Source organism: Pan paniscus, chromosome 16, assembly GCF_029289425.2.
Source record: "Pan paniscus chromosome 16, NHGRI_mPanPan1-v2.0_pri, whole genome shotgun sequence".
Lineage (NCBI taxonomy): Eukaryota > Metazoa > Chordata > Mammalia > Primates > Hominidae > Pan > Pan paniscus.
Genome location: NC_073265.2, coordinates 10,256,016 through 10,283,032, shown reverse-complemented (window position 1 = coordinate 10,283,032; position 27,017 = coordinate 10,256,016). Strand labels below are relative to the sequence as shown.

Below are 27,017 nucleotides of genomic sequence, written 5' to 3'. Positions count from 1 at the left end.
GAGGCCAGTAGTTCAAGAACATCCTGGCCAACATGACGAAACCCCATCTCTACTAAAAATACAAAAATTAGCCAGGCGTGGTGGCACGTGCCTGTAGTCCCAGCTACTCGAAGGCTTAGGCAGGAGAATCGCTTGAATCAGAGACAGGGAGGCTGCAATGAGCCGAGATTGCACCACTGCACTCCAGCCTGGGCGACAGTGCAAGACTCCATCTCAAAAATAAAGAGGAATTGGAGGAGGAAATAAATGAATAAATGACAAAGGTGACAAAGGACCAAAGATCTGTGACTTGTGCAGAGATTGCTCTGTGGAAACAATGTTTGTATCTTATTTTTTAGTGAATTTTGTATATTGTCTAATCTGATTTACTTTGTTTTTAATAGTTTGCTGCAGGTCTAGAAGATGTCACAGAATTTCAAGGAAGAGAGGTGAGCAGCTGCTGTGGTGATTTTGAAATTGTTTGTGTGTGTTGTGGCCAGTGATGTCAGAATTTCAGGATCTGAGAGTTCATGATTTTAGAGGCTCAAAGGAGAATATTTTTATAATAGAATTTTTTTGCTATGTGAGTATCCCTACTTTGTTCAAGGAATCTCATTATCTTTTCCCTTTTGTTAAAAAGGGATTTTTTTGTAGTAACCTGAATAAATTGGGGGAAGTATTGATATATTTCCTTTTCTCACCATTTTTTGTTGGATGAAAATAATCTTTTAGTGAAATTCAGTGTATTAAATATTTATTTTTTAAAGACTAGAGATGGGGTCATGCTGTGTATCCCAGGCTGCCCTTGAACTCCTGGGCTCAAGCAATCATCTTGCCTCAACCTCCTGAGTAGCTGGGACTACAGGCATGTGCTGCCATGCCTGGCTTAAATATTTATTTAAAAAATTTTATCTGGCACATTCTGAACACAGATGTTTCTACTTATATTTGTCATGTAGTCACAGTATATATTGATTTTGCTACCTCGCCTACTCCTAAAAGTTTTAGTTCATTTAATTGGTCTTAATTGGACTTAAAAATTTTTTCCCTGGCCGGGCGCCTTGGCTCACGCCTGTAATCCCAGCACTTTGGGAAGCCGAGGCAGGCGTTTGAGACCAGCCTGACCAACATGGAGAAACCCTGTCTCTACTAATAATACAAAATTAGCCGGGTGGGGTGGCACATGCCTGTAATCCCAGCTACTCAGGAGGCTGAGGCAGGAGAATCACTTGAACCCGGGAGGCAGAGGTTGCAGTGAGCTGAAATCGTGCCATTGCACTCCAGCCTGGACAACAAGAGCAAAACTCTGTCTCAAAAAAAAAAAAATTCCCAATAGATTTTAATCTAATTTTATTAGAACAATTCAGTCATATGTTTTTTCATGCTATGTATATGAGAGTTCCATTATTCAGTTACTAAACAAATGTCTACTGTACATTTACTGTTCTCACTGATGATGGATTAGATAACCATGCACAAAATAAGCCTGGCTGTGGAAATGCTTATTTGTTGGGAGGGTGCTTGTTTGGATCGATGATGAGAATAATTGTCTGAGGATGCTGAGGGACTCATTCCAGATGTCAATCTGAGGTCCAGATATGTGGCCCTCCAATAGGACAAATAAGACTCTCAGAGCCTGGCTCTATTTGGGGATCCCTCAGTGACAACATAGTACCTCTGTGAGCGTGCCTTTTCTATCTCTCCGAAGAGGGCAGTGGCATCCTGTCTTATGAGTCAGTGTGCACTTTAGTATGGTTAGTGACCCAAGACTCACTTTATTTTGTTCATTTTGAGCAGAGAATTGTAGATAGATACATATATGGGAAATATGTTCTTGATTAACAAATGAAAAAATGAAAAAGTTTCAGTCAAGAAAGGTCAAGGAACTGTGATGTATAGTGAAGGCAGGGAACACTGCATGCCTGTATTAAATATTGACAAAGGAACCAATTTTAGTGCTTTGTTATTTTTACTGTTGAGTATTTTCTGAGACCATTTCTTTTTCTTCTATTTTGTTTTGCTGAGGTAGAGGAGGGCTGGAATGAGGTCCTCCACTTCAGAAAATAGGGGTGAGTAGTTAAAACAACATCCTTTGGAATTCATATACGTCATGCGTTCCATGCCACATCCTGAGGTCTTTTTGTTGATTTTTTTAGTGGCTTACTGGATAATATCTAAATACTGTATATTTTACTTTGGTGAGTCTCTCCACCTTCATTTCTGAATCATTGTCCTTTACATTTTTATTCTATTTGAATTTTGCATGAAATGACAAATGTAGAATTTTACCCAATTTATTTTATTTATTCATTCATTTATTTGGGAAGACAAAGTCTCTCTCTGTCACCCAGGCTGGAGTACATTGGCCCAGTCAGAGCTCACTTCAGCTCTTCACCCTGTAGCCCTTAACTCCTGGGCTCAAGTGATCCTCCACCCTCAGCCTCCCAAGTATCTAGGAATACAGGTATGTGTTACCACACATAGCTAATTTTTAAATTTTTTATTTTGTGAAGATAGGATCTTACTGTGTTGCTAAGGCTGGTCTTGAACTACTGGGCTCAAGCAATCCTCTTGTTTTGGCTTCCCAAAGTGCTAGGATTACAGGCAGGAGCCACCATGCCTGGCATCATTAGGGATATTGGTCTGTGATTCACTTTTTTGATGATGTCTTTGGTTTTGATAAAAATTAGGGTAATAGTAGACTGATGGAATAAGTTGGGAAATGTTTTCTGCTCTCCTGTTTTTTGGAAGAATTGTAAAGGATTGATGTTATTTCTTTAATGATTTGGTAGAATTCAGAGAAATCATTTGTGTGGAATTTTATTTGTGGAAACTTGAGTAGCTAATTCAATCTCTTGTTAAAGGTGACTTCAATTTTCTGTTTTTCCTTCTTGTGACAGTTCCTGTAATTTATATATTTCTAGGAATGTGCCTATTTAATCTAGGTTATCTAATTTGTTGACATGACTTGTTTATATAAGGGTGTTAGTCTGATTTTCATCCCAGATTTTATGAAAATTGGGTCTTCTGTTTTCAGTAGTGTAGATATAGTTATGTCAATTTTTTAAGAGACAGAGTCTTACTGTGTTGTTTATGCTGGCCTTGAACTTCTGAGCCTAAGCAATCCTGCTACCTCTGCATCTTGAGTAGGTGGGAGTATGGGAACACACCACCACACCTGGCCTGTCACTAAACAAACAAAAAATTTCAGTGAACCATCTTTTGATATTTTTATTTTTCTTCTGTATTTTTTATTTTATTTATTGGCATTTTATTCTTATATCTTTTATTCTACTTGATTTAGCTTTGCTTTGTTTTTCTGTTTTCTTAAGGTAAAAGTTTAGATTATTGATTTGAGATTTTCCTTTTTTTAATATGGACATTTACAGCTATAAATTTCCCAAAGAACTCTTTTAGCTACATATATATTTTCTTTTGTTGTGTTTTGTTTCCTTTGATTTCAAACTATTTTATAAATTTTCTTATTTCTCCCAAGAACTCCCAATGATTCTTAGTAATGTGTTGATTTCCATATATTGTGAATTCCCCCCAATTTTTTTCCTTTATTTCTGATATGATTCTATTGTGGTTGGACACCATACTTTTCTGATTTCTTTACTTTCAGATTTGTTGATACCAGTGTGTGGTCTAATACCTACCCTGCACACTGTTCCATGTGCACTTGAAAATAATATATTTTCTACTGGTTAGATTGTTCCATAGATGGATGTTATGTAACTGCTTTATAGTGTTGTTTGTCTTCTATTTCCTTGATCTTCTGTCTCATTGTTATGTTCATCATTGAAAGTGAGGTATTGAAATTTTCAATTATTATAATGTTTATTTTGCCTTCCATTCTGTCATTTTTAAAATTTAATTTGGGGGTTATGTTGTTAGATGCATGTATCTTTATTATTGTTATATCTTCCTGATGGATTGACAGTTTAATCATCATGAAATGTCCTTTGTCTCTACCAACAATTTTTTTTTTTTGAGATGGAGTCTCGCTCTGTCACCCAGGCTGGAGTGTAGTGGCGCCATCTCTGCTCACCACAAGCTCCGCCTCCTGGGTTCACACCATTCTCCTGCCTCAGCCTCCCAAGTAGCTGGGATTACAGGCACCTGTCACCACGCCTGGCTAATTTTTTGTATTTTTAGTAGAGACGGGGTTTCACCGTGTTAGCCAGGATGGTCTCGATCTCCTGACCTCATGATCCACCCACCTCGGCCTCCCAAAGTGCTGGGATTACAGGCGTGAGCCACCGTGCCTGGCCCTCTACCAACAATTTTTATCTTGAAATTTATTTAGCCTGATAATTGTAGTTTTTGTCTGACTTATAGCCCATAAACTCTCTTTGGTTACTGTATGCAGTTTATCTTTTCCTTTCATTATTTTACTATCTACCTATTTTTAATTAAAACAAAATATCTTTGAGACAGGATCTCACTCTCTCACCCATGCTGTAGCGCAATGGCATGATCATAGCTCACTGCAACCTGAAACTCTTGTAATTCAAGCAATTCTTCCACCTCAGCCTCCTGAGTAGCTGAAACTACAGGCCAACACCACCACACCTGGCTAATTTTTTTGTATTTTTTTTCTTGTAGAGATGAAATCTTGGTATGTTGCCCAGGATGGTTATTTTCTACCTATTTTTTGTCCTTGAATCTAAAGTGTATCTTTTGTAGAGAGCATATAGTTGTATCATGTGTTTTTTAAAAAAAAATACATCTCTGCCTTTTAAGTGGAGAGTTTACTTCATGAACATTTAATGTAATTACTGATAAGGTAAAATTCACATCTGCCATTTTCTATTTTCTTTTATGGCATATATCTGTTTTGTTTTTCTTATTGTTCTTTATGTTAAATAAGTATTTAATAGTGTACTGCTTTAATTTTCTTTTTAATTTTTTGTGTTTACTTATTAGTGGTTGCCTTTGAGATTATAGTTAGTTAATTTATAACATAGCTTAGATTTAATAGTTAATTTTAATAGTACAGAGAAACTATTTTTCAATATAGCTCTGTTTTCTCACCCTTCCTTTTGTATATTATTGTCATTCAAACATTTATACCATCTTTTATATTTGCCTAATAATTATTTTACTGGTCCTGTGCATTTCTTCATATGGATCAAAGTTAATGTCTAGTGCTATTTCACTTAAGGCTGAAGTCTCCATTTAATTTTTCTGGTAGGATAGGTATTTTGACAAATTCAGCTTTTGTTGATTTAGAATGTCATTTCTTTTTTATTTTTGAAGAGTAATTTTGCTGTTTCAAGATTTATGGGTAGACAGTCTTACTTCTTTTTCTTTAAAATAGTTTGAATATTTTTTCTTACTGTTTTATGGCTTCAAGAGTTTCTGATGAGAAATCAGCTGTTAGTCTCATTGAGGATTCCTTGTACCTGATGGGTTTGTTTTTCTCTTCATATTTTGAAGACTGTGACTTTTGAAATTTTTACTATGACGTCTCCATGTCTTTATGTGTATCTCACTTGAGTGAGTCAAGTTCATTTGACTCATTTTATATGTACATGTATGTTTTTCCCTTACATTAAGGAAATTTTAGGCGTTTGTTCTTCAAACTGTTTCTGCCCTTCTACTGTGACTTTTATGAACATGTTGATATGCTGTGTTCCTCAGTTCTCTGAAGCTGTTTTTCTTTTTTCTTTCTGCTTCACAGAATGGATCTCCTCAACTGTCCTGTATTCAAATTCGATTACCTTTTCCTGCTAGCTCAAATAGTGTGATTAGATTTTTCTAGTGAATTTTTATTATTTATTTCTCTGTATCTTTATTGTCTAGTAATTGATACATTTTTTAAAAATTTTAATTTTAGCGTTTAGGAGTACATGTGCAAGTTTGTTATATAGGTAGATTGTGAGTCATGTTGGTTTGGTGTACAGATTATTTCATTACCCAGGTAATAAGCATAGTACCTGATAGGTAGTTTTTTGATCCTCACTCTCCTCCCACCTTCTACCTTCAAGTGCTCCCACTTATAAGAGAGAATGTATGGTATTTAGTTTACTGTTCCTGCATCAATGTGCTTAGGATTATGGCCTCCAGCTCTATTCATGTTGCTGTAAAGAACATGATTTCATTCTTTTTTCATGGCTACATAGTATTCCAAGGTGAAAATGCTCCATATTTTCTATGTCCAGTCTACCAGTGTGATAGTTAATATTGAGTGTCAATTTGATTGGATTGAAGGATGCACAGTATTGTTCCTGGATGTGTCTCTGTGAAGGTGTTGCCAAAGGAGATTAAAATTTGAGTCAGTGAATTGGGAGAGACAGATTCACCCTCAATCTGGGTGGGCACAATCTAATCAGCTGCACAGTCTCATCAGCTGCTGGTAGAATAAAGCAAGCAGAAGAATATAGAAGGACTAGACTGTCTGAGTCTTCCAGCCTTCATCTTTCACCCATGCTAGATGCTTCCTGCCCTTGAACATTGGACTTCAAGCTTTTGTACTCTTGGACTTACACCAGTTGTTTGCAAGGGGCTCTCAGGCCTTCAGCCCACACTGTTGGCTTCCCGACTTTTGAGGTTTTGGGACTCAGACTAGCTTCCTTGCTCCTCAGCTTGCAGAGGAACTATTATGGGACTTCACCTTGTGATTGTGTGAGTCCATTCTCCTTAATAAACTCCCTTTTATATATACATCTATCCTATTAGTCCTGTCCTTCTGGGGAACCCTGACTAATACAACCAGTCCTGGGTACCTGGGTTGATTGTATGTCTTTGCTCTTGTGAATACCACAGTGATGAACATAGAAGTGCATGTGTCTTTTGGTAGAATGATTTATTTTCTTTTGGGTATATACCAGAAATGGGATTGTTGGGTGAAACTGTAGCTCTGTTTTAAGTTATTTGAGAAATTCTCAGACTGTTTTCCTCAGTGACCGGACTAATTTACATTCCCGCCAACAGTGTTTAAACATTCCCCTTTTTCTTCAGGCTTGCCAGGATCTTTCTCTTTTTTGCTTTTAATAATAGCCATTCTGATGTTGTGAGATACTATCTTATTGTGGGTTTTTTTTGTTGTCGTCGTTGATTGTTTTTCGAGACAGAGTCGCCCAGGGTGGAGTGCAGTGGTGTGATCTCTGCTCACTGCAGCCTATGCCTCCCGGGTTCAAGCGATTCTCCTGCCTTAGAGTCCCAAGTAGCTGGGACTGCAGGCATGTGCCACCATGCCTGGCTACTTTTTGTATTTTTAGTACAGATGGGGTTTCACCATGTTGGCCAGGCTGGTCTCGAACTCGTGACCTCGAGTGATCCACCACCGTGGCCTCCCACTGCTGGGATTACAGGCATGAGCCACCGCATCGGGCCCTTATTGTGGTTTTGCTTTGAATTTCTCTGATGATTAGTGATACTAAGAGCATTTTTTCATATGTTTGTTGACCATTCTATATCTTCTTTTGAAAAGTGCCTCTTAATGGGGTTGATTTTTGCTTGTTGATTTATTTAAGTGCCCTATAGATTCAGGATATTAGGCTTCTGTCAAATGCATAGTTTGTCAGTGATCTCTGTTTGCCAGTGATATGGTTCTATACCTAGAAAATGCCTTCTTTAAGAAAATAAAATTCTATTTTGTGGATGTATCACATTTTCCTTATATATCTGCTTTGGGCATTTGGGTTGCTTCTGCCTCTTGGGCATTATGAATAATGCTACAGTGAATATGGATATGCAGATGTATCTTTGAGATCTTGCTTTGAATTACTTTGGATATATACCCAAAAGTGGGATTCCTGGATCATATGGTAATTCTATTGTTAATTTTTCAGGAACCTCCATACATTTTTCCACAATGGCTGTACCATTTTATGTTCCCATCAACAGTATGCAAAGGTTCCAGTTTCTCCACATTGTCACCAACACTTGCTGTTTTTTATTTCACTCTTGTTGCCCAGGCTGGAGTGTAATGGCACTGTCTTGGTTCACTGCAACCTCCACCTCCTGAGTTCAAGCGATTCTCCTGCCTCAGTCTCCCCGAGTAGCTGGGATTACAGGTGCCTGCCACCATGCCCAGCTAATTTTTATATTTTTGGTAGAGACAGGGTTTCACCATGTTGGCCAGGCTGGTCTTGAACTCCTGACCTCAGGTGATCCACCTGCCTTGGCCTCCCAAAGTGCTGGGATTATAGGCCTGAGCCACCATGCCTGGCCCGTTGTTTTTCAATTGTATCTTCTAATGGATGTGAGGTGATACCTCATTATGGTTTTGATTTGCATTTGTTTAGTAATTAGTGATACTGAGCATGTTTTCATATACCTGTTGTCCATTTATTTATCTTCTTTGGAAAAAAATCTATTCAATTACTTTGTCCCTTTTTTAAAATTAGGGTTTTTTGTTGTTATCTGAGTTTGTTCCCTCCCTCCCTCACTCTCTCTCTCCCTCCCTCCCTCTCTCCCTCCCTCCCTCTCTTCCTCTCTTCCCTCCTTCCCTCCTTCCTTCCTTCCTTCCTTCCCTCCCTGTCTCCCTCCATGTCTCCCTCCCTGTCTCCCTGTCTCCCTCCCTCCCTTCTTTTCTCCCTTCCTCCCTCCCTTCCTCCCTCCCTTTCTCCCTTCCTCCCTTCCTCCCTTCCTTGATCACATCCACATCCTTCCTTCCTTCATGCTGTGTTGCTCAGCATGGAGAGCAGTGCCAAAATCATGGCTCACTGCAGCCTCAACTTTCCAGGTGCCAGAGAGCCTCCCACCTCATGCTCTTGGGACTACAGGCACATGCCAACACATCTAGCTAATTGTTTTTTAATTTTTATTTTTTGGTAGATATGGGGGTCTCACTGTGTTGCACAGGCTGGTTTCAAACTCATAGGCTCAAGGAATCTTCAAACCATGGCCTCTCAAAGTGTTGACATTACAGGCATGAGTTACCATGCCCATCCTGCATGTGAAAGCCTTACGAGATATGATATGCAAATATTTCTCTCATTTTGTACGTTTCCTCTTTCATTCTGTTGATTGTTTCCCTTCATGTACAAACGTTTTAGGTTTGATGTAGTCTTGCTTGTCTGTTTTTGCTTTTGTTGGTTGTACTTGTAGTGTCACATTCAAAAACTTATTGACAAAAACAAGAAGGGTTTCCATGTGTTTTCTTCTAGTTTTACAATGTCAAGATGTATCTTTAAGTACTTAATTTATTTTGAGTTGATTTTTGTGTATGTCGTAAGGTAAGGATTCAGTTTACTTTTTTTTTTTTTTTTAACTTGCGGATATCCAGTATGCCAAATAAGATTAGTTAAACTGTGCTCTGAGCACCCATGTCAAAGATAAATTGAGTAGAGTACATGGATTTATTTCTGCATTCTTCATTCTTTTCCATTAGATTATGTCTGTTTTTTGCCAGTATTCTAGTATTTTGAATTACTATAGCTTTGTTATATACTTGGAAATCAAGAAGTGCCTCCACCTTTGTGTTTCATGCTGAATATTGATTTAGCTAATTTGGTTCTTTTGTGGATCCAGATAAATTGTATGATTTTTTTCTCTATTTCTGGAAAAATGTGATTGTGATTTTGATAGGAATTATAGTGAATCGGTAGATAACTTTGGGTAGTATGGATATTTTGACAATATTAATTAGTCCCAGTGGTGGTGTTGAGGCCGTGTTGACCTGGAGGCACTGGGGTCAGTGATAGTGTTGTCAAGTTGGCTGCAGGATGGGATGGTGCCTGGGAGGTCAGTGCATAAAAATCCTATGGATGTGATCAAGGAAAGGGTGATGGAAGGTGGTGTGTCCTGTCTGCTTGGTCCTTGTAGGATCAGGCAGGACATCCTGTAATAAAAGGAGACATTACCTTCGGATGTCCTGAGGGCATGGTGCAGGCACCAGGACTGAGTGGAGGGGAGGAAGCTCATGTCTTGAGGTCCTTTGGCTACATGGGGAAGACTGTCTCTGGGCTTGATGCTGAGTTCCAGACTGACGTGCTGGCTGTTGTGATGGTGCTCTCCAGTGCTGGTTGTGGTTGGTTTTTGGCTAGGTACACCTCACCTGGGACAGTGGCCAGAGACAGTGTCAGTTCCAGACATCAGAAACCCCATGAGGAAGAGCATGTGCTCGCGCCAGGAGTGGTGGCTGTTAGGGGAGGGACCTCAGACCTATGTCTGCATGGCCTGAGGTCAGAGTTCACATCCTACTGATTGAAGACCTTGTTCTTGAGCTGTCCGGTTGCCACAGGGTCGGACCTGGAGGCTGCAGACCATCATGGCCCTTTGCAGTGTTCGGAAACATATGCGCACCCCAGGGAGGGACACACACACACACACACACACACACACACATGCATACTCACAAACACAACACACAGACAGAAAATGACAAACACACACACACACACACACACAGGAGCCCACAGAAAAAAGCAAATAGACGCAGAAACGGGCACGTGCAGTAGTTCTGGCCACACATGTTCCCTAGGTATCCACAGAATGGCATGGGTATTGTATATTCATAAAGATGGAGATCAATCATGGAGGCCAAGGACAAGCAGGTGCACTGGTTGAACCGCAGTAGAGAATGGCATGGAAGTGGTGAGCAATGGACCTGGGCCTGTTTCTCAAGTGTCTATTTGATTTCTTTACAATTCCCCGGAGAAGTTGTCATGGGAGGCCAGCCGCCTGCTGGCAAGGAAGATGGTTGATTCTTCTGATCAATGGAGGCCCTGCAGAGTCCTGTAGTCACTGTGGCCTGGCATCCATGGTGCACCCAATGCTGGTGGATGGCTTAGGACGGTAAGCATTCCTCTGCCCCACGTGCTGAATGAGAGTGGCTTTTGGATGTCCTATACCCTCAAGGAGCTGTTTGTCAGCAGCGAATGACATGGCAAGTTCCACTCCTAGAGTGGATGGTCTGTGCCCATTGCTCAGTGGTGCAGCTCTGGCTTCCCCAGCATGCTGAATGTCTTTAAGGTCATCGGCTCGCCCCTTCCCAGCCTGTGGTGTCAAACGTCTTGCCCCTTGTCAAATGTGCTTGGATCGATGATGAGTCCCCTATAAAAACATTCCTTGGAAAAGCTGAACAAAATGAGTGAGAACTCATACCGTCATTCTCATCGGAACTGAGGTCCAGCATGTTGCTTCCTCTGGGGCCTGTAGGAGTGAGGGACAACTTCCACTGGTTCCCATAGGTTCCACCACCCAGGGCATCCACAGACAAAAGTCTCGTGTCACAGGCACGTTAGGAACATTCCCTCTGTGTGAGGTACATGGGTGGGAGAGTGATGGGGGATTCGGCCGCTCTGTGATGGCGTGGTGGCCGTGGAAGCAGGCAGAAATGTTGCAGGCCTAGGGGAAGTGGAAGTGTTGCCAGCACAGGGGTGTGTGCTACTGGTAAGCTCCCAGAAGGAAGACCCGGACCTCACAGTGGTCATCTCAGTGCAGAAGACCAGGTGTCTGTTTTAATGTGGAGGAGAGCCCAAGGCCCAGACCTCAGGCAGACCTTGGTGTTGATTTTTGATTAGTTGAGAACAGGGGAGTGCCAAGGTGTTAGGGGAGAGTGCAGAGCAATAGGTGTCAGGGCAAACAGTGAAAGCCTCTTCAGCCCACCCTGCAGCATTGGTCACCAAGAGCCCTCCTGGAAGGGATTTCTTTGCCTCCTGAGCTGTGAGATGCCTGTGGTGCAGTGGCAGAGGCCTAGGTAGGAAGGTACTCCAGGGAAAAGGTGGTAGAGGGATCACATGGACATGAGTGTCATTAGCAGGCTTGGGCTGTCATTCGGGGGTGATGGGCTTCCCATGGATTTTTCTGGTGGAAGACAGGTTGGCCAGCAGGGGTCTTCGAGGCCAGGTCCTGGGGAGCATGAGGATCGAGTTGGTGCCCGTGGCCCTGGGTCACTTCCAGTCTTCCCAGGAGAGTAATGGGCTCCTCCATTGTGCAAATCTTCCTATAAATGGTCTCTTGGCCCGCCATTGTTGGGCGGCTCCACCTGCTGCAGCTTGTATTCAGCTTGTATGAGCAAATACTGCTCTGGATCCTCTTTCCTGCTTGGAAAGCGGCTTGAGTCCTGAAGGTCCAGAGTGAATGTGCCCTGACCCTGGCTCTGGCCCAAGTCTGTGCCGTGGGTACTGGTCACACTTGGGGCTATCCATGGAGGTCTGTGTGCATTCCAGGCAACACGGGTGCAATCCCAGGGGTGCTGCCACAGAGTCCTTTGACTTGGGATGCCTCACACCTCTGCATGTTGGCAATATTTAAGTGTTGGAGTCCACTACACCCTAGGGGTGATGAACTGTTTTGGCTCCCTTAACCGGTTTGAAGTCTCAGCGCAGCCAGGACAGCCATGCCATGTTGAAGGGCATGCGGATGGCTTAGGAATGTTGGAAAGGATGGGTGGTTCTGAGCTCGCAGCTCACTCACTAGCTGCATGCATGTAGACCCAGTGGTGGTGTTCAGGTAGTGTTGACTTTGAGGCATTGCGGCGGGTAGTAGTGCAGTCAAGTTGGCTGCATAATGGGATGTTGCCTCAGAGGTCAGTACAGGGTAGCCCTGTGGGTGTGTCCAATGCAAGGAAAATGAAAGGCGGTGTATCCCATCCGCCTGGTCCTTGGGACATCGGTAGGGGGGACGTCCCATTGGAAAAGCAGCCATTCCGTTTGTGTGTCCAGAGGGCATAGTGCAGGCACATGGACTGAGTGGAGGGGAGGAAGGCTGTGTCTTGAGGTCCTTTGGCTAGATTGGGAAGACCACCTCTGGCCTTGATGCCAAGTTTCAGGCTGATGTGCTGGCCATTGCAAAGGCGCCCTCCAGCACAGGTTGTGATTGGTTTTCCACCAGGTACGCCTCACCTGAGAGGGCGGCTAGAGACAGTGTCTGCTCAGGACATCAGATGTCCCGTGAGGAGGAGTGGGTACTCACACCAGGGGAGTTGGCTGGTAGGCGAGCCACCTCGGGCCTATGTCCGCATGGTCTCCAGGTCAAAATTCACATCCTACTGATTGAAGGCCTTGGTCTTCAGCTGTTGGGTTGGCGTGGTGTCAGGCCAGGAGGCTGCAGACTATGACTGCCTGTTGCAGTGTTGGGAAACACACATGTTAGGAAACACATGGGCATGAGGGAGACACACACACACACACATTCATATACACACACACACACACACACGCACACACAGGCGTGCCGAGCCACAGGCAAATACATGCAGCAATGGGCGTATGTGACCACATGCACTTTTAGGTATCCACAGAGTTACACATGTAAGATATATTCATGGAGATGGAGGTCAGTCGTGGAAGCCAAGGAATAACGGGTGTGCAAGTTGCCCGACGGGAAAGAATGGGATTGAAGTGTTGACCAGTGGACCTGAGCCCATTTCTCAAGCGTTTATTTGATTTCTTTACACTTCTCAGAGGCAGTTGCTGTGGGAGGTGTGGTAACTGCTGGAAGGAAGATGCTCAATTCTTCTGAGCAACGAAGGCCTCATGGAGTCCTGGATTCTGTGTGGCCTGGCATCCACGGTGCACTGTGTGCTGGCGGGTGGCTTAGGACGGTAAGCATTTCTATGCCCAGTATGCTGAATGAGGGTGTCTTTTGGATTTCCAAGACCCGCAAGGAGCAGTTTCTCGGCTAACCACTAATGGCATGGCGAGTTCCTCTCCTAGAGTGGATAGTCTGTGCTCATTGCTCAGTGGCACCGCTCTAGTGGGGCTGGAGGTCTTTAAGGTCATTGGCTCACCCACTGCCCAGCCTGTGGTGTCAAATATCCTGCCCCTTGCCCCTTCAAATGTGCTTGGATCGATGATGAGTCCCCCAAAAAAACATTCCTTGGAAAAGCTGAACAAAATGAGTGAAAACTCATACCGTCGTTCTCATCGGAACTGAGGTCCAGCACGTTGCCTTCCCCGGGGACTGTAGGAGTGAGGGACAACTTCCACTGGTTCCCATAGGTTCCACCACCCAAGGCATCCACAGCCAAAGTCTCCCATCAAATGCTCATTAGGAACATTCCCTTTTTGTGAGGTACACAGGTAGGAGAGTCCTGGGGGGAACGGCTGCTCTGTGATGGCCTGGTGGCCATGGAAGCAGACAGAAATATCGCAGGCCTAGGGTAGTGTGCGCCTAGGATCTTGGCTTGGTGAGCTCCTAGGAAGGGAGACGCGGACCTCGTGGCAGGCGTCTCTGAGCAGAGGACTGAGTCCTTGTTTTCTTGCCGGGGAGAGCACAAGGCCCAGGCCTCAGGCAGATGTTGGTCCTGATTTTTGATTAGCTGAGGACAAGGGAGTGCCAAGGGTGATGGGGGACAGTGTATAACAAAGGGTGTTGTGACAGAGAGCCAAAGCCTCTTTGGCCCTCCACCCAGCATCCAGTCATGGAGGCCCCCCAGCAGGGATTTCTTCATCCCCTGAGCCGTGAGATGCCCCTGGTGCTATGGTGAAAGCCTGGATTGGAAGGTACTCCACAGAAGAGGTGGTAGGGGGCTTATGTGGACATGTGTGTCATCAGCAGTCTTGGGCTGTTGTTCAGCGGTGATGGGCTTTCCATTTATTTCTCTAGTGGATGACAAGTTGGCCAGCAGAGGTGTCAGAGGGCAGGTTCCAGGGAATACAAGGGTCAGACTCGTGCTCCTGGCCCTTGGTCACTTCTCGTCTTCCTGACAGAGTAGTGGGCTCCACTGTTGTGCACATCTTCCTGGAAATCGTCTCTTGGCCCGCCATTGCCGAGCGGCCACACCTGCTGCAGCTCATGTGAGCAAATATGGCTCTGGATCCTCTTTCCTGCTTTGAAAGCAGCTTCCATCCTGAAGGCGTCCAGAGGGTATGTGTCCTGGCCCTGGCCAGGAACTCTGCTGTGGGCATTGGTCACACATGTGGCTATCCATGGAGATCCGGGTGCATTCCAGGCAACATTCTAGGGGCCTGCCATGGAGAGTTCCTTGACTTGGGATGCCCCTGCACCTCCCATGTTGGTGATGTTCCAGTGTTGCATTCTGCTACACCCTAAGGGTGATGAAGCATTTCAGCTCCCTTAAACAGTTTGATGTCACAGTGCAGCCAGGACAGCCATATCATGTTGAGGGGCCCACGACTGCATTAGGAATGTTGGAAGAGATTGGTGGTTCTGCAGATCGCAGCTCATTAGTAGCTGTTTACTTGTAGACCTGGTGATGGTGCTGAGGCAGTGTTGACTTGCAGGAGTTGGGATGGGTGGTAATGCAGTCAAGTTGGATGCATGATGGGATGTTGCCTCAGAGTTCTGTGCAGAGAAGCCCTGTGGGTGTAACCAGTGCAAGGACCATGGAAGGCAGTGTGTCCTGTCAACCTGGTCCTTGGGGCAGGGACGTCCTGTTGGAAAACAGCCATTCCCTTCGGGTGTCCTGAAGGCGCAGTGCGGGCATGTGGACTGAGTGGAGGAAGCCCGTGTCTTGAGATCCTTTGGCTAGGTTGGGAAGATTGCCTCTGGCTTGATGCCATTTTCAGACCTATGAGTTGGTAATTGCGAAGGCGCCCTCACGTGCTGGTTGTGGTTGGTTTTCCGCCAAGTGAGCCTCACCCGGGAGTGCAGCCAGAGACAGTGTCAGGTCACAACATCAGATGCCCCATGAGGAGGAGCATATGCTCACTCCAGGGGTGGTGGCTGTTAGGTGAGGGACCTCAGGCCTATGTCCTCCTGGCCTGATTTTACATCCTACTGATTGAAGAACTTGGTCTTGAGCCTTCGGGTTGCAGGGGCTTCAGGTCTGGAGGCTGCAGACTATGGCCTCCTGTTGCGGTGTTGGGAAACACATGTGCATGAGGGAAACACACATACACTATCACACACACAAACAGGCGCTCACAGCCACAGGCAAATATACGTAGCACCACGTGCGTGTGGTCGTTCCGGCCACACGCGCTTCCTAGGTGTCTAGAAAGTGACACAGTCAGATACATTTATAAAGATGGAGGTCCATAATGGAGGCCAAGGAGAAGTGGGCACGTGTGTTGCTCTGTGGAAGAGAGTGGTGTTGAAGTGACCAGTGAACCTGGGCCCATTTCTCAAGCGTGCATTTGATTTCTTTACACTTCTCAGGGGCAGTTATCATGGGACACCCGCCATATGCTGGCAAGGAAGATGGTCAGTTCTTCTGAGCCACGAAGGCCCCCAACATCCTGGAGTTGGTGTGGCCTAGCATCCACGGTGCGCCCCCTGCTGGTGGATGGCTCAGGACGGTAAGCATTCCTCTGCCGCACATGCTGAGTGGGGGTGGGATTTCCAAGACCTGCAAGGAGCTGTTTCTCAGCAGGCCACTGATGGCATGGCGAGTTCCACTCCTAAAGTGAACGGTCTGTGCCCATTGTTCAGTGGCGCAGCTCTGGCTTCCCCAGCGTGCGGAGGGTTTTTAAGGTCATCGGCTTGCCCACTGCCCAGCCTGTGGTGTCAAATATCCTGCCCCTTCAAATGTGCTTGGATCGATGATGAGTCCCCCATAAAAACATTCCTTGGAAAAGCTGAACAAAATGAGTGAGAACTCATACCGTCGTTCTCATCGGAACTGAGGTCCAGCACATTGCCTTCCCCGGGGACTGTAGGAGCGAGGGACAACTTCCACTGGTTCCCAGAGGTTCTACCACTCAGGGCGTCCATGGATGAAAGTCTCACATCACAGGCACAATAGAAATATTCCCTCTGTGTGAGGTACACAAGTAGGAGAGTCATGGGGGGATTGGCTGCTCTGTGATGTCGTGGCAACTGTAGAAGTGGGTGGAAATGCAGACCTAGGGGAGTGTGCGGCTGGCCTTGGCTTGGTGAGCTCCCAGGAAGGGAGACCCTGACCTCCTGATGGGCCTCTCTATGTGGGGGACTAGGTCTTTTTTTTATGCCAAGGAGAGCACAAGGCCCAGACCTCAGACAGACCTTGGTCTTGATTTTCAGTTATCTGAGGAGAGGGGAGTGCCAAAGTGATGGGGGACAGTGGAGAGCAATGGGTGTTGTGGCAGACAGCCAAAAGTCTCTTTGGCCCTCCCCCCAGTGTTGGTTACAGGGGCCCCTGGCAGCAATTTCTTTGGCTCCTGAGCCATGAGTTACCCATGGTGTGGTGGCTCAGCCTGGGCAGGACAGTACCCCAGAGAAAAGGTGGTAGAGGGCTCACATGGACACGCGTGTCATCAGTGGTCTTGGGCTGTCATTTGGCAGTGATGGGCTTTCCATGGATTTCTGTTGTGGATGACAGGTTAGCCAGTGGGGCCTTCAAGGGCAGATCCAAGGAGCATGAGTGTTGGGCTGTAGCCCGTGGCCCTGGGTCACTTCTGGTCTTCCCGGCAGAATAGTGGGCTCCACCGTTGTGCACATCTTCCTGGAAATGGTCTCTTGGCCCTCCATTGCTGAGCAGCCCCACATGCTGCAGCTCTTGTGAGCAAATAACTGCTTTGGATCTTCCGTCCCGCTTTGAAAGTGGCTTCCATCCTGAAGACTTTCAGAGGGAATGTGCCCTGGCCCTGGCCCTGGCTCAGAACTCTCCTGTGGGATTTGGTCACACTTGGAGCTGTCCATGGGGGTCTGTGTGCAGTCCAGACAATGCATATTTAATCCTAGGTGCCTTCCATGGAGAGTCCCTTGATTTGAGTTGCCTCTACTCCTCTGCATGTTGGTGATACTCAAGTGTTGGATTTAGCTACGCCCTAGGTGTGATGAACTGTTTCAACCCCGTTAGTCTCAGCGCAGCCAGGATAGTCATGCCATGTTGAAGGGCATGCAGATGGCTTAGGAAAGTTGGAAAGGATTGGTCATTCTGCAGCTCGCAGCTCACTTAGTAGCCATGTGCATGTAGACCTGGTGGTGGTTGTCAGATGTTGTTGAGCAGGTGTTGGGGAGGATGGTACTGCATCCAAGTTGGCTGCGTGGTGGGATGTTGCGTCGGAGGTCGGTGCAAGGAAGGCCTTTGAGTGTGATCGATGCAAGGATGATGGAAGGCACTGTGTCTTGTCTGCCTGGTGTTTGGGGCGTTAGGCAGGGATGTCCCATGGGAAAAGCAGCCATTCCCTTCGGGTGTCCTGAGGACATGGTGCAGGTACATGGACTGAGTGGAGGAGAGGAAGCCCGTGTCTTGAGGTCATTTGCCTAGGTTGGGCAGACTGCCTCTGGCCTTGACGCTGAGTTTCAGAGTGACGTGCTGGCCGTTGCAAAGGCGCCCTCCAGTGCTGGTTGTGTTTGGTTTTGTGCCAGGTGTGCCTTTCCTGGGAGTGCTGCCAGAGACAGTGTCTGGTCACGACATCAGATGCCCCGTGAGGAGGAGCTTATGCTCAGGCTAGGGATGGTGGCTGTTATGTGAGGGCCCTTGGGCCTATGTCTGCATGGCCTCGGGGTCAGAGTTTACATCCTGCTGATTGAAGGCCTTGGTCTTGAATTGTTGGGTTGGTGGGGGCTCAGGTCTGGAGGCCGCAGACTATGACTGCATGTTGCCATGTTGGGAAACTCATGTGTTGGGAAACACAGGTGCATGAGGGAGATACACACACACACACAGCCACTCAGCAATGTGTGTGTGCGGTCGTTCTGGCGCCACACACAGCTCCAAGCTGTTTGCAGAGTGCCACTGGTAAGGTACATTCATGGAAACAGAGGTCACTCATGGAGGCCAACAGAAGCAAGGCGTGCAAGTTGCCACGCATGAAAGAATGGCACTGAAGTAGTGATCAGTGGACCTGGGCCTGTTTCTCAAGCGTACATTTGATTTCTTTACACTTCTCAGGGGCAGTTGCCGTGGGAGGCCCGCTGCCTGCTAGAAGGAAGATGGTCAGTTCTTCTGAACCACAAAGGCCCTGCAGAGTCCTGGAGTCTGTGTGGCCTGGCTTCCAGGGTTCACCTCATGCTGGTGGATTGCTCAGGATGGTAAGCATTCCTCTGCCCCATGTGCTGAGTGACGGTGTCTTTTGGATTTCCAAGACCCATAATGAGCTGTTTCTCATGAGGCCACTAATGGCATGGTGAGTTCCATTCCTTGAGCAAATGGTCTCTGCCTTTTGCTCAGTGCCATGGTTCTATCTTCCCCAGGGTGCCGAAGGTCTTTAAGGTCGTCAGCTCACCTACTGCCCAGCCTGTGGTGTCAAATGCCCTGCCTCTTCAAATGTGTTTGGATCGATGATGAGTCCCCCCAAAAAAACATTCCTTGGAAAAGCTGAACAAAATGAGTGAAAACTCATACCGTCGTTCTCAGCGGAACTGAGGTCCAGCACGTTGCCTCCAGCAGGGACTGTTGGAGTGAGGGACAGCTTCCACTAGTCCCTATAGGTTCCACCACCCAGGGCATCTGCAGGTAAATGTCTGCCATCACACGCACATTAGGAACATTCCCTTTGCGTGAGATACACTGTTAGGAGAGTCACGGAGGGATTGGATGCTGTGTGATGGCGTGGCAGCTGTGGAAGTGGACGGAAAAATCTCAGGCCTAGAGGAGTGCGTGGCACTGATGAGCTCCCAGGAAGGGAGACCCGGACCTTGTGTCAAGCTTCCTCGCACACAGGACCGGGTCCTGGTTCCCCTACTACGGAGAGTATGAGGCCCCAGCCTCAGGCAGACCTTGGTCTTGATTTTCAGTTAGCTGAGGACAGGGGAGTGCCAAGGGTGATGGGGAAGAGTGCAGAGCAATGGGTGTTGTAGCAGATGGCCAAAGCCTCTTCGGCCCTTCCCCCAGCGTTGGTCCCAGGGTCACCCCAGCATGGATTTCTTTGCCTCCTGAACCGTGAGATGCCCATGGTGTGGTGGTGGAGACCTGGGTAGGACGTATTCTCTGGTATTCCAGAGAAAAGGTGGTAGGGGGCTCACATGGACAGGTGTGCCATCAGTGGTCTTGGGCTGTCATTTGGTGGTGCTGGGCTTTCCGTGTATTCCTCTGATGGATGACAGGTCGGGCAGCAGGGGTCTTCAAGGGCAGTTCCCAGGCGTGTGAGGGTTGGGGTGCTGCCTGTGGCCCTGGGTCACTCCGATCTTCCTGGCAGAGTAATGGGCTCCACCGTTGTGTACATCTTCCTGGAAATAGTCTCTTGGCCCGCCATTGCCAGGCGGCCCCACCTGCTGCAGCTTGTGTGAGCAAATACTGCTCTTGATCCTTTTTCTTGCTTTGAAAGCAGCATCTGTCCCAAAGGCATCCAGAGGGAATGTGCCCTGGCCCAGGCCCAGGACCCTCCCGTGGGTTCCAATCATGCATGGGGCTGTCTGTGGAGGTCCGTGTCCATTCCGGGCAATGCGTGTGCAATCCCAGGGGTGTTGCCATGGAAAGTCTCTTGACTTGGGATGCCTCCACGCCTCTGCATGTTGGCAATATTCCAGTGTTGGATTCCGCTACTCCCTATGCATGATGAAGCATTTTAGCTCCCTTAGCCAGTTTAAATTCACAGTGCAGCCAGGACAGCCGTGCCACTTTCAAGGGCACTTGGTTGGCTTAGGAAAGTTGGAAAGGATTGGTGGTTCTACAGTTCTCAGTTCACTTAGTAGCTGCATGCATGTAGACCTGGTGGTGCTGATGCAGTGTTGACTTGCCAATGTTGGGGTGGGTAGTAGTGCAGTCAGATTGGCTGCATGAGGGGTTGTTGCTTCTGAGGTCGGTGCAGGGATGCCCTGTGGGTGTGTCCAATTGAAGAACGATGACAGGCAGTGTGTCCTGTCAACCTGGTCCTTGGGGATTCAGGTAGGGATGTCCTGTTGGAAAAGCAGCCATTCTCTTTGGGTGTCCTGAGGGAACGGTGCGGGCACATGGACTGAGTGGAGGGGAGGAGGCATGTATCTTGAGGTCCTTTTGCTAGGTTGCTAGTCCTACCTCTGGCCTTGATGCCGAGTTTCAGACTGACATGCTGGATTTTGCAAAGGCGCCCTCTGGAGCTGGTTGTGGTTGGTTTTCCGCCAGGTGCACCTCACCTAAGAGGGTGGCCAGAGACAGTGTTTTGTCATGACATCAGAAGCCCCATGAGGAAGAGGAGGAGCCTGTGCTCCTGCCAGAGGTGGTGGCTGTTAGGTAAGAGACCTGTGACCTGTTTCCACATGGCCCGGAGGTCAAAGTTCACATCCAGTGATCAAAGGCTGGGGTCTTGAGCCATCGGGTTGCTGGGGGGATCAGGTCTGGAGGCTGCAAACTAGAACTGCCCATTGTGGTGTTGGGACCCACATGTGCATTAGGGAGACAAACACACCCATTTAAACTAACATTCTCACACATGCACACACCCACACCCACCCATACACACACACTCTCATACACTCACACTCAAACTCACACTCTCTCTCTCACACACACACATACAGGCACAGACAGCCATAGGCTAATAGATGCAGTGATGTGCACATGCTGTGGTTCTGGCCACATATGCTTTTAGGTGTCCACAGAGTGACGCAGGTAAGGTATATTCATGGAGCTGGAGGTCAGTCATGGAGGCCAAGGAGAAGCAGGTGTGTGAGTTGCCCTGTGGGAAAGAATGGTGTTGAAGTGTCCAGTGAACCTGGGCCTGTTTCTCAAGCATGCATTTGATTTCTTTACACTTCTCAGGGACAGTTGCCGTGGGAGGTCCGCTGCCTGCTGTCGAGGAAGATGGTCGATGCTTCTGAGAAACAGGCCCTGCGGGTTCCTGGATTTGGTGTGGCCTGGCATCCACGGTGCACCCCGTGCTGGCGGGTGGCCCAGGACGGTAAGCATTTTTCTGCCCCGTGTGCTGAGTGATGGTGCCTTTAGAATTTCTGAGACCTGTGAGCAACAGTTTCTTGGCAGGCCATTAATGGCATGGCGAGTTCCATTCCCAAAGTGGATGGTCTGTGCCGGTTGTTCAGTGGTGCGGCTCTGGCTTCCCTAGGGTGCCAAAGTTCTTTAACGTCATCGGCTTGCCCACTGTCTGGCCTGTGGTGTCAAATGTCCCACCTCTTCAAATGTGCTTGGATCGATGATGAGTCCCTCATAAAAACATTCCTTGGAAAAGCTGAACAAAATGAGTGAGAACTCATACTGTCGTTCTCATCGGAACTGAGGTCCAGCACGTTGCCTCCCGTGGGGACTGTAGGAGCGAGGGACAACTTCCACTGGTTCCCATAGGTTCCACCACCGAGGACATCCACAGGCCAAAGTCTCCCATGAAATGCTCGTTAGGAACATTCCCTCTGTGTGAGGTACATGGGTGGGAGATTTGTGGGGGCACTGGCTGCTCTGTGATGGCGTGGCGGCCATGGAAGAGGGGAGAAATGTCGTGGGCCTAGGGGAGTGTGTGGCTGGTCTCAGCTTGGTGAGCTTTCAGGAAGGGAGGCCTGGACCTCATGGGTGGCATCTCCATGCAGAGGACAAGGTCTCACTTTTGCTAACAAGGAGAGCACAAGGTCCAGGCCTCAGGCAGACCTTGTTCTTGATTTCTGGTTAGCTGAGGACAGGGAAGTGCCAAGGGTGATGAGGGAGAGTGTGGAGCAATGGGTGCCACGGCAGATGGCCAGTGGCTCTTCAGCCCTTCTGCCAGTGTTGGTCACAGTGTCCCCCCAGCAGAGATTTCTTTGCCTCCCGAGCTGTAAGATGCCTGTGGTTTGGTGTTGAAGGTGTAGGCAGGGTGGTATTCCAGAGAAAAGGTGCTAGAGGGCTCTCGTGGACATGAGTGTCATCAGCTGCATTGGGCTTTAATTTGGCAGTGATAGGCTTTCCATGGATTTCTCTGGTGGACGACAGGTCAGCCAGGGTGGGTCTTTGAGGGCATGTCTCTGGGTGAGCGAGTGTGAGGATGGTGTCCATGGCCCTGGGTCACTTCTGTTGTTCCCAGCAGAGTAGTGGGCTCTACTGTTGTGCACATCTTCCTGGAAATGGTCTCTTGGCCTTCATTGTCGGGTGGCCCCACCTGCTGCTGCTCTCGTGAGCAAATACTGCTCCGTATCATTCCCGCTTTCCATCCCAAAAGTGTCCAGAGCGAATGTGCCCTGTCCCTGGCCCGGGACTCTCCTTTGGGCTCCAGTCATGCATGAGGCTATCCGTGGAGATCTATGTGCATTCTGAGCAGTGTGTTTGCAATCCCAGGGGCATTGCCACAGAGAGTCTCGACTTGGCATGTCTCCATGTGACTGTGTGCTGGCGATGTTCCAGTGTTGGACTCCAAAAGTCCCTAGGCGTGATAAAGCATTTCAACTCCCTTAGCTGGTTTGAAGTCACAGAGCAGGCAGGACAGCCATGCCACTTTCAAGGGCACACAGTTGGCACAGGAAAATTGGAAAGGATTGGTGGTCGTACATCTTGCAGCTCACTTAGTAGCTGCATGCATGTAGACCGGGTGGTGTTGATGCAGTGTTGACTTGCTGGCATTGGGGTGGGTGGTAGCATGGTCAAGCTGGCTGAGTGATGGGATATTGTCTCAGAGGTTGGTGCAGGGAAACTCTGTGGGTGTGTCTAATGCAAGGATAATGACAATGTCCTGTCTGCCTGGTCTTTGGGGGGTTAGGTGGAGACGTCCTTTTGGAAAGGCAGCCATTCTCTTTGGGTGTCCAGAGGGCACGGTGCAGGCACATGGATTGAGTGGAGGGAAGGAAGCGTGTGTCTTGAGGTCCTTTGGCTAGGTTGGGAAGACTACCTGTGGCCCTGATGCTGTTTCAGAGTGATGTGCTGGCCATTGCAAAGGCGCCCTCCAGTGCTGGTTGTGGTTGGTTTTCCATCAGGTGCACCTCACCTGGTAAAGGGGCCAGAGACAGTGTCTGGTCATGACATCAGATGCTCTGTGAGGAGGAGCATGTGCTCGTGCCAGGGGTGGTGGCTGTTAGGCAAGGGACCTTGGACCTCTTTCCTCATGGCCTTGAGGTCAAAGTTCACATCCTATTGATTGAAGGCTGGGGTCTTGAGTCTTTGGTTTAGTGGGGTTGGTTCCGGTCTGGAGGCTGCAGACTATGACTGCCCACTGGGGTGTTGGGAAACACATGTGCATGAGGGGGACACACATCCACACAGAGACACACTCATGCACACATGTGTGCACAGCCACAGACAAATAGATGCAGCAATGGGCGTGTGCAATCGTTAGGCCACACACACTTATAGGTGTCCATGGAGTGACACAGGTAAGGTATGAATGGGTCTTTGAAGGCATGTTTCTGGGCGAGTGAGTGTCGGGATGGTGTCCATGGCCCTGGGTCACTTCTGGTCCTCCCAGCAGAGTAGTGGTATGAATATGGAGATGGAGGTCAGTCACAGGGTCCAAGGAGAAGCAGGGGTACGAGTTGCCCCGTGGGAAAGAATGACATTGACGTGGTGACCAGTGGACGTGGGCCTATTTCTCAAGCGTGCATTTGATTTCTTTACACTTTTCAGGGGCAGTTGCCTTGAGAGGCCCACCGCCTGCTGGCATGACAGATGGTCAGTTCTTCCGAGCAGTGGAATCTCCATGGAGTCGTGGAGTCGGTGTGGCCTCGCATCCACAGTGCACCCCGTGCTGGTGGATGGCTCAGGACGGTAAGCATTCCTCTGCTCCGCATGATGAGTGAGGGTGTCTTTAGAATTTCTGAGTCCCACAAGGAACAGTTTTTCAGCTGGCCGTTAAGGGCATTGTCGAGGCCTTTAAGGTCATCAGCTCGCACACTGCCCAGCCTGCAGTGTCAGATGTCCTGCTTCTTTGAATGTGGTTGGATCGATGATGAGTCCTCCAAAAAAAACATTCCTTGGAAAAGCTGAACAAAATGAGTGAAAACTCATACCGTCGTTCTCATCGGAACTGAGGTGTCCAGCACATTGCTTCCTCTGGGGCCTTTACTAGTGAGGGACAACTTCCACTAGTCCCTATAGGTTCTACCACCCATGGCGTTCACAGGTGAAGGTCTCCTGTCATATTACAAACATTCCCCCCACTCCCCCCCCCCAAAAAAGGAACATTTCCTCTGTGTCAGGTACACGGGTTGGAGAGTCATAGGGTGACTGGCTGCTCTGTGATGGCGTAGTGGCCGTGGAAGTGGATGGAAATGTCGCAGGCTTAGGGGAGTGTGGGGCTGGCCTCGGCTTGGTGAGCTCCCAGGAAGGGGGACCTGGAAATCGCTGCGGGCATCCTTGCATAGAGGACCAGGTACGTGTTCCAGTTCTGCTTTCAAGGAGAGCATGAGGCCCAGGCCTCAGACAGTCCTTGGTCTTGATCTTTGGTTAGCTGAGGACAGGGGAGTGCCAAGGGTGATAGGGGAGAGCGCACAGCAATGGATGTTGTGGCAGACAGCTAAAGCCTTTTTGTTCCTCCTTTCACGGTCAGTCCCAGGGGGCCCCCAGCACAGACTTTTTTCACCTCTCGAGCTGTGAGATTCCTGTGGTGTTGCGGCCAAGCCTGGGCAGGAAGGTACCCCAGAGAAAAGGTTGTAGAGGGCTCACGTGGACACACATGCCATCAGTGGTCTTGGGCTGTCATTCGGTGGTGATGGGCTTTCCAGGGATTTCTCTGGTGGATGACAGGTTGGCCATTGGGGGTCTTCAAGGGCAGGTCCTAGGGAGCACGAGGGTCGGGCTGATGCCTGTGGTCCTGAGTCACTCCATTCTTCCTGGCAGAGTAGCAGAAGTGTCCATCTTCCTGGAAATGGTCTCTTGGCCCGCCATTGCCAGGCGGCCCCACCTGCTGCAGCTTGTGTGAGCAAATACTGCCCTGGATCCCATTTCCCGCTTTGAAAGCAGCTTCCATCCCAAAGGCGTCCAGAGGGAATGTGCCCTGGCCCTGGCCCTGGCCTGGGACTCTCCGATGGGGTCCAGTCACACTTGGCATATTCATGGAGGTCCATGTGCATTCCAGGCAACACATGTGCAATACCATGGGCACTGCCGCGGAGAGTCTCTTGATTTGGGATGCCTCCTCACCTTTGTGTGTTGGCGATGTTCCAGTATTGGATTCTGCTACATCCTCAGGGCAATGAAGCGTTTCAGCTCACTTAGCCGGTTTGACATCATAGTGCAGCCAGGACAGCCGTGCCACATTGGCATGGCACATAGTTGACTTAGGACAGTCGGAAAGGGTTGGTGGTTCTATGTCTCGCAGCTCACTTCATAGCTGTTTGCATGTAAACCTGGTGATGGTGTTGAGATGGTGTTGACTTGCCGACGTTGGGGTGGTTGGTAGTGCAGTTAAGTTGGCTGCATGATGGGATGTTGCCTCAGATGTCGGTGCAGCGAAGCCCTGTAGGTGTGTCCAATGCAAGGAAAATGAAAGGTGGTGTGTCCTGTCCACCTTGTCTTTAGGGGTTCAGGCAGGAATGTCCTGTTGGAAAACTAGCCATTCCCTTTGTGTGTCCTGAAGGCATGGTGCGGGCATGTGAACTGATTGGAGGAAGGAAGTGTGTGTCTTGAGGTCCTTTGGCTGGGTTCAGAAGACTGTCTCTGGCCTTGATGCCGTGTGCCGTGTTTAAGACCAACGTGGTGGCCATTGCAGAGGTGGCTTCCAGTGCAAGTTTTGGTTGGTTTGGTGTCAGGTGTGCCTTACCTGGGAGAGCGGCGAGAGACAGTGTCTGGTCACGACATTATATGCCCCGTAAGGAGGACTGTGTGCTTGCGCCGCCAGGGGTGCTGGCTGTTAGTCGAGGGACATCAGGCCAATGTCTGTCTGACCCCTAGGTCAAAATTCACATCCTACTGATTGAAGGCCTGGGTCTTGAGCCTTTTGGTTGCAGGTGTGGGGATGGTTTCCAGGTCTGGAGGCTGCCAACTATGACAACCCGTTGTGCTGTTGGGAAACATCTGTGTGGGGGAGACACATACACACAGACACACTCACTCTGACGTACACACCTACACATGCACAGGCGTGCACAGCCACAGGCAGATAGATGCAGCAATGGGTGTGTGCTATTGTTGTGGTCACATGTGCTTCCTAGGTGTCCACAGAGTGACATGGGTCAGGTATATTCATGAAGATGGAGGTCTGTCATGGAGCCCAAGGAGAAGCCAGTGTGCAAGTTTCCCTGTGGGAAACAATGGGATTGAAGTGGTGACCAGTGGACTTGGGCCCATTTCTCAAGCATGCATTTGATTTCTTTACACTTCTCAGCAGCAGTTGTCATGAGAGGTCTGCCGCTTGCTGGCAAGGAAGATGGTCAATTCTTCTGACCAACAGAGGCTGCCTTGAGTCCTGATTTGGTGTGGCCTGGCA

The 27,017-nt window shown here is 48.2% G+C and overlaps 1 protein-coding gene, 6 non-coding genes and 1 pseudogene across 13 annotated transcripts in view; all 8 read left to right on the top strand.

Moving 5' to 3' along the window:
- Nucleotides 1-410: 410 nt before the first annotated feature.
- The window catches only part of LOC100988855 (uncharacterized), a 74,713-nt gene continuing 48,106 nt past the window's right edge, over nucleotides 411-27,017 (top strand). For 2 of the 7 annotated variants that reach the window (XM_063596993.1, XM_063596992.1), the window contains exons 1-8: nucleotides 411-428; nucleotides 2,009-2,443; nucleotides 10,594-10,728; nucleotides 13,341-13,480; nucleotides 16,000-16,139; nucleotides 18,659-18,798; nucleotides 21,446-21,584; nucleotides 24,218-24,358. In XM_063596993.1, coding sequence (XP_063453063.1) covers nucleotides 16,127-16,139; nucleotides 18,659-18,798; nucleotides 21,446-21,584; nucleotides 24,218-24,358 — 433 coding nt within the window. In that variant the 5' untranslated portion in view covers nucleotides 411-428; nucleotides 2,009-2,443; nucleotides 10,594-10,728; nucleotides 13,341-13,480; nucleotides 16,000-16,126. Of the gene's footprint in view, nucleotides 429-1,498; nucleotides 2,444-10,593; nucleotides 10,729-10,966; nucleotides 11,633-13,340; nucleotides 13,481-15,999; nucleotides 16,140-18,658; nucleotides 18,799-21,445; nucleotides 21,585-24,217; nucleotides 24,359-27,017 lie in introns of those variants that run through there. The other 5 variants (XM_063596996.1, XM_055098762.2, XM_063596995.1 and 2 more) reach the window with 5 other exon arrangements.
- On the top strand, nucleotides 1,507-1,573 carry LOC112437373 (small nucleolar RNA SNORD109A). Its single transcript, XR_003025992.1, has one exon. It is a non-coding gene; the product is annotated as a small nucleolar RNA SNORD109A (small nucleolar RNA).
- LOC112437320 (small nucleolar RNA SNORD116) lies at nucleotides 10,969-11,063 on the top strand. Its single transcript, XR_003025948.1, has one exon. It is a non-coding gene; the product is annotated as a small nucleolar RNA SNORD116 (small nucleolar RNA).
- On the top strand, nucleotides 13,723-13,817 carry LOC112437313 (small nucleolar RNA SNORD116). The gene has a single exon (XR_003025941.1). It is a non-coding gene; the product is annotated as a small nucleolar RNA SNORD116 (small nucleolar RNA).
- Nucleotides 16,377-16,471, top strand: LOC112437315 (small nucleolar RNA SNORD116). The gene has a single exon (XR_003025943.1). It is a non-coding gene; the product is annotated as a small nucleolar RNA SNORD116 (small nucleolar RNA).
- LOC112437322 (small nucleolar RNA SNORD116) lies at nucleotides 19,042-19,137 on the top strand. The gene has a single exon (XR_003025950.3). It is a non-coding gene; the product is annotated as a small nucleolar RNA SNORD116 (small nucleolar RNA).
- On the top strand, nucleotides 21,828-21,922 carry LOC112437319 (small nucleolar RNA SNORD116). Its single transcript, XR_003025947.4, has one exon. It is a non-coding gene; the product is annotated as a small nucleolar RNA SNORD116 (small nucleolar RNA).
- Nucleotides 24,531-24,628, top strand: LOC112437324 (small nucleolar RNA SNORD116; annotated as a pseudogene).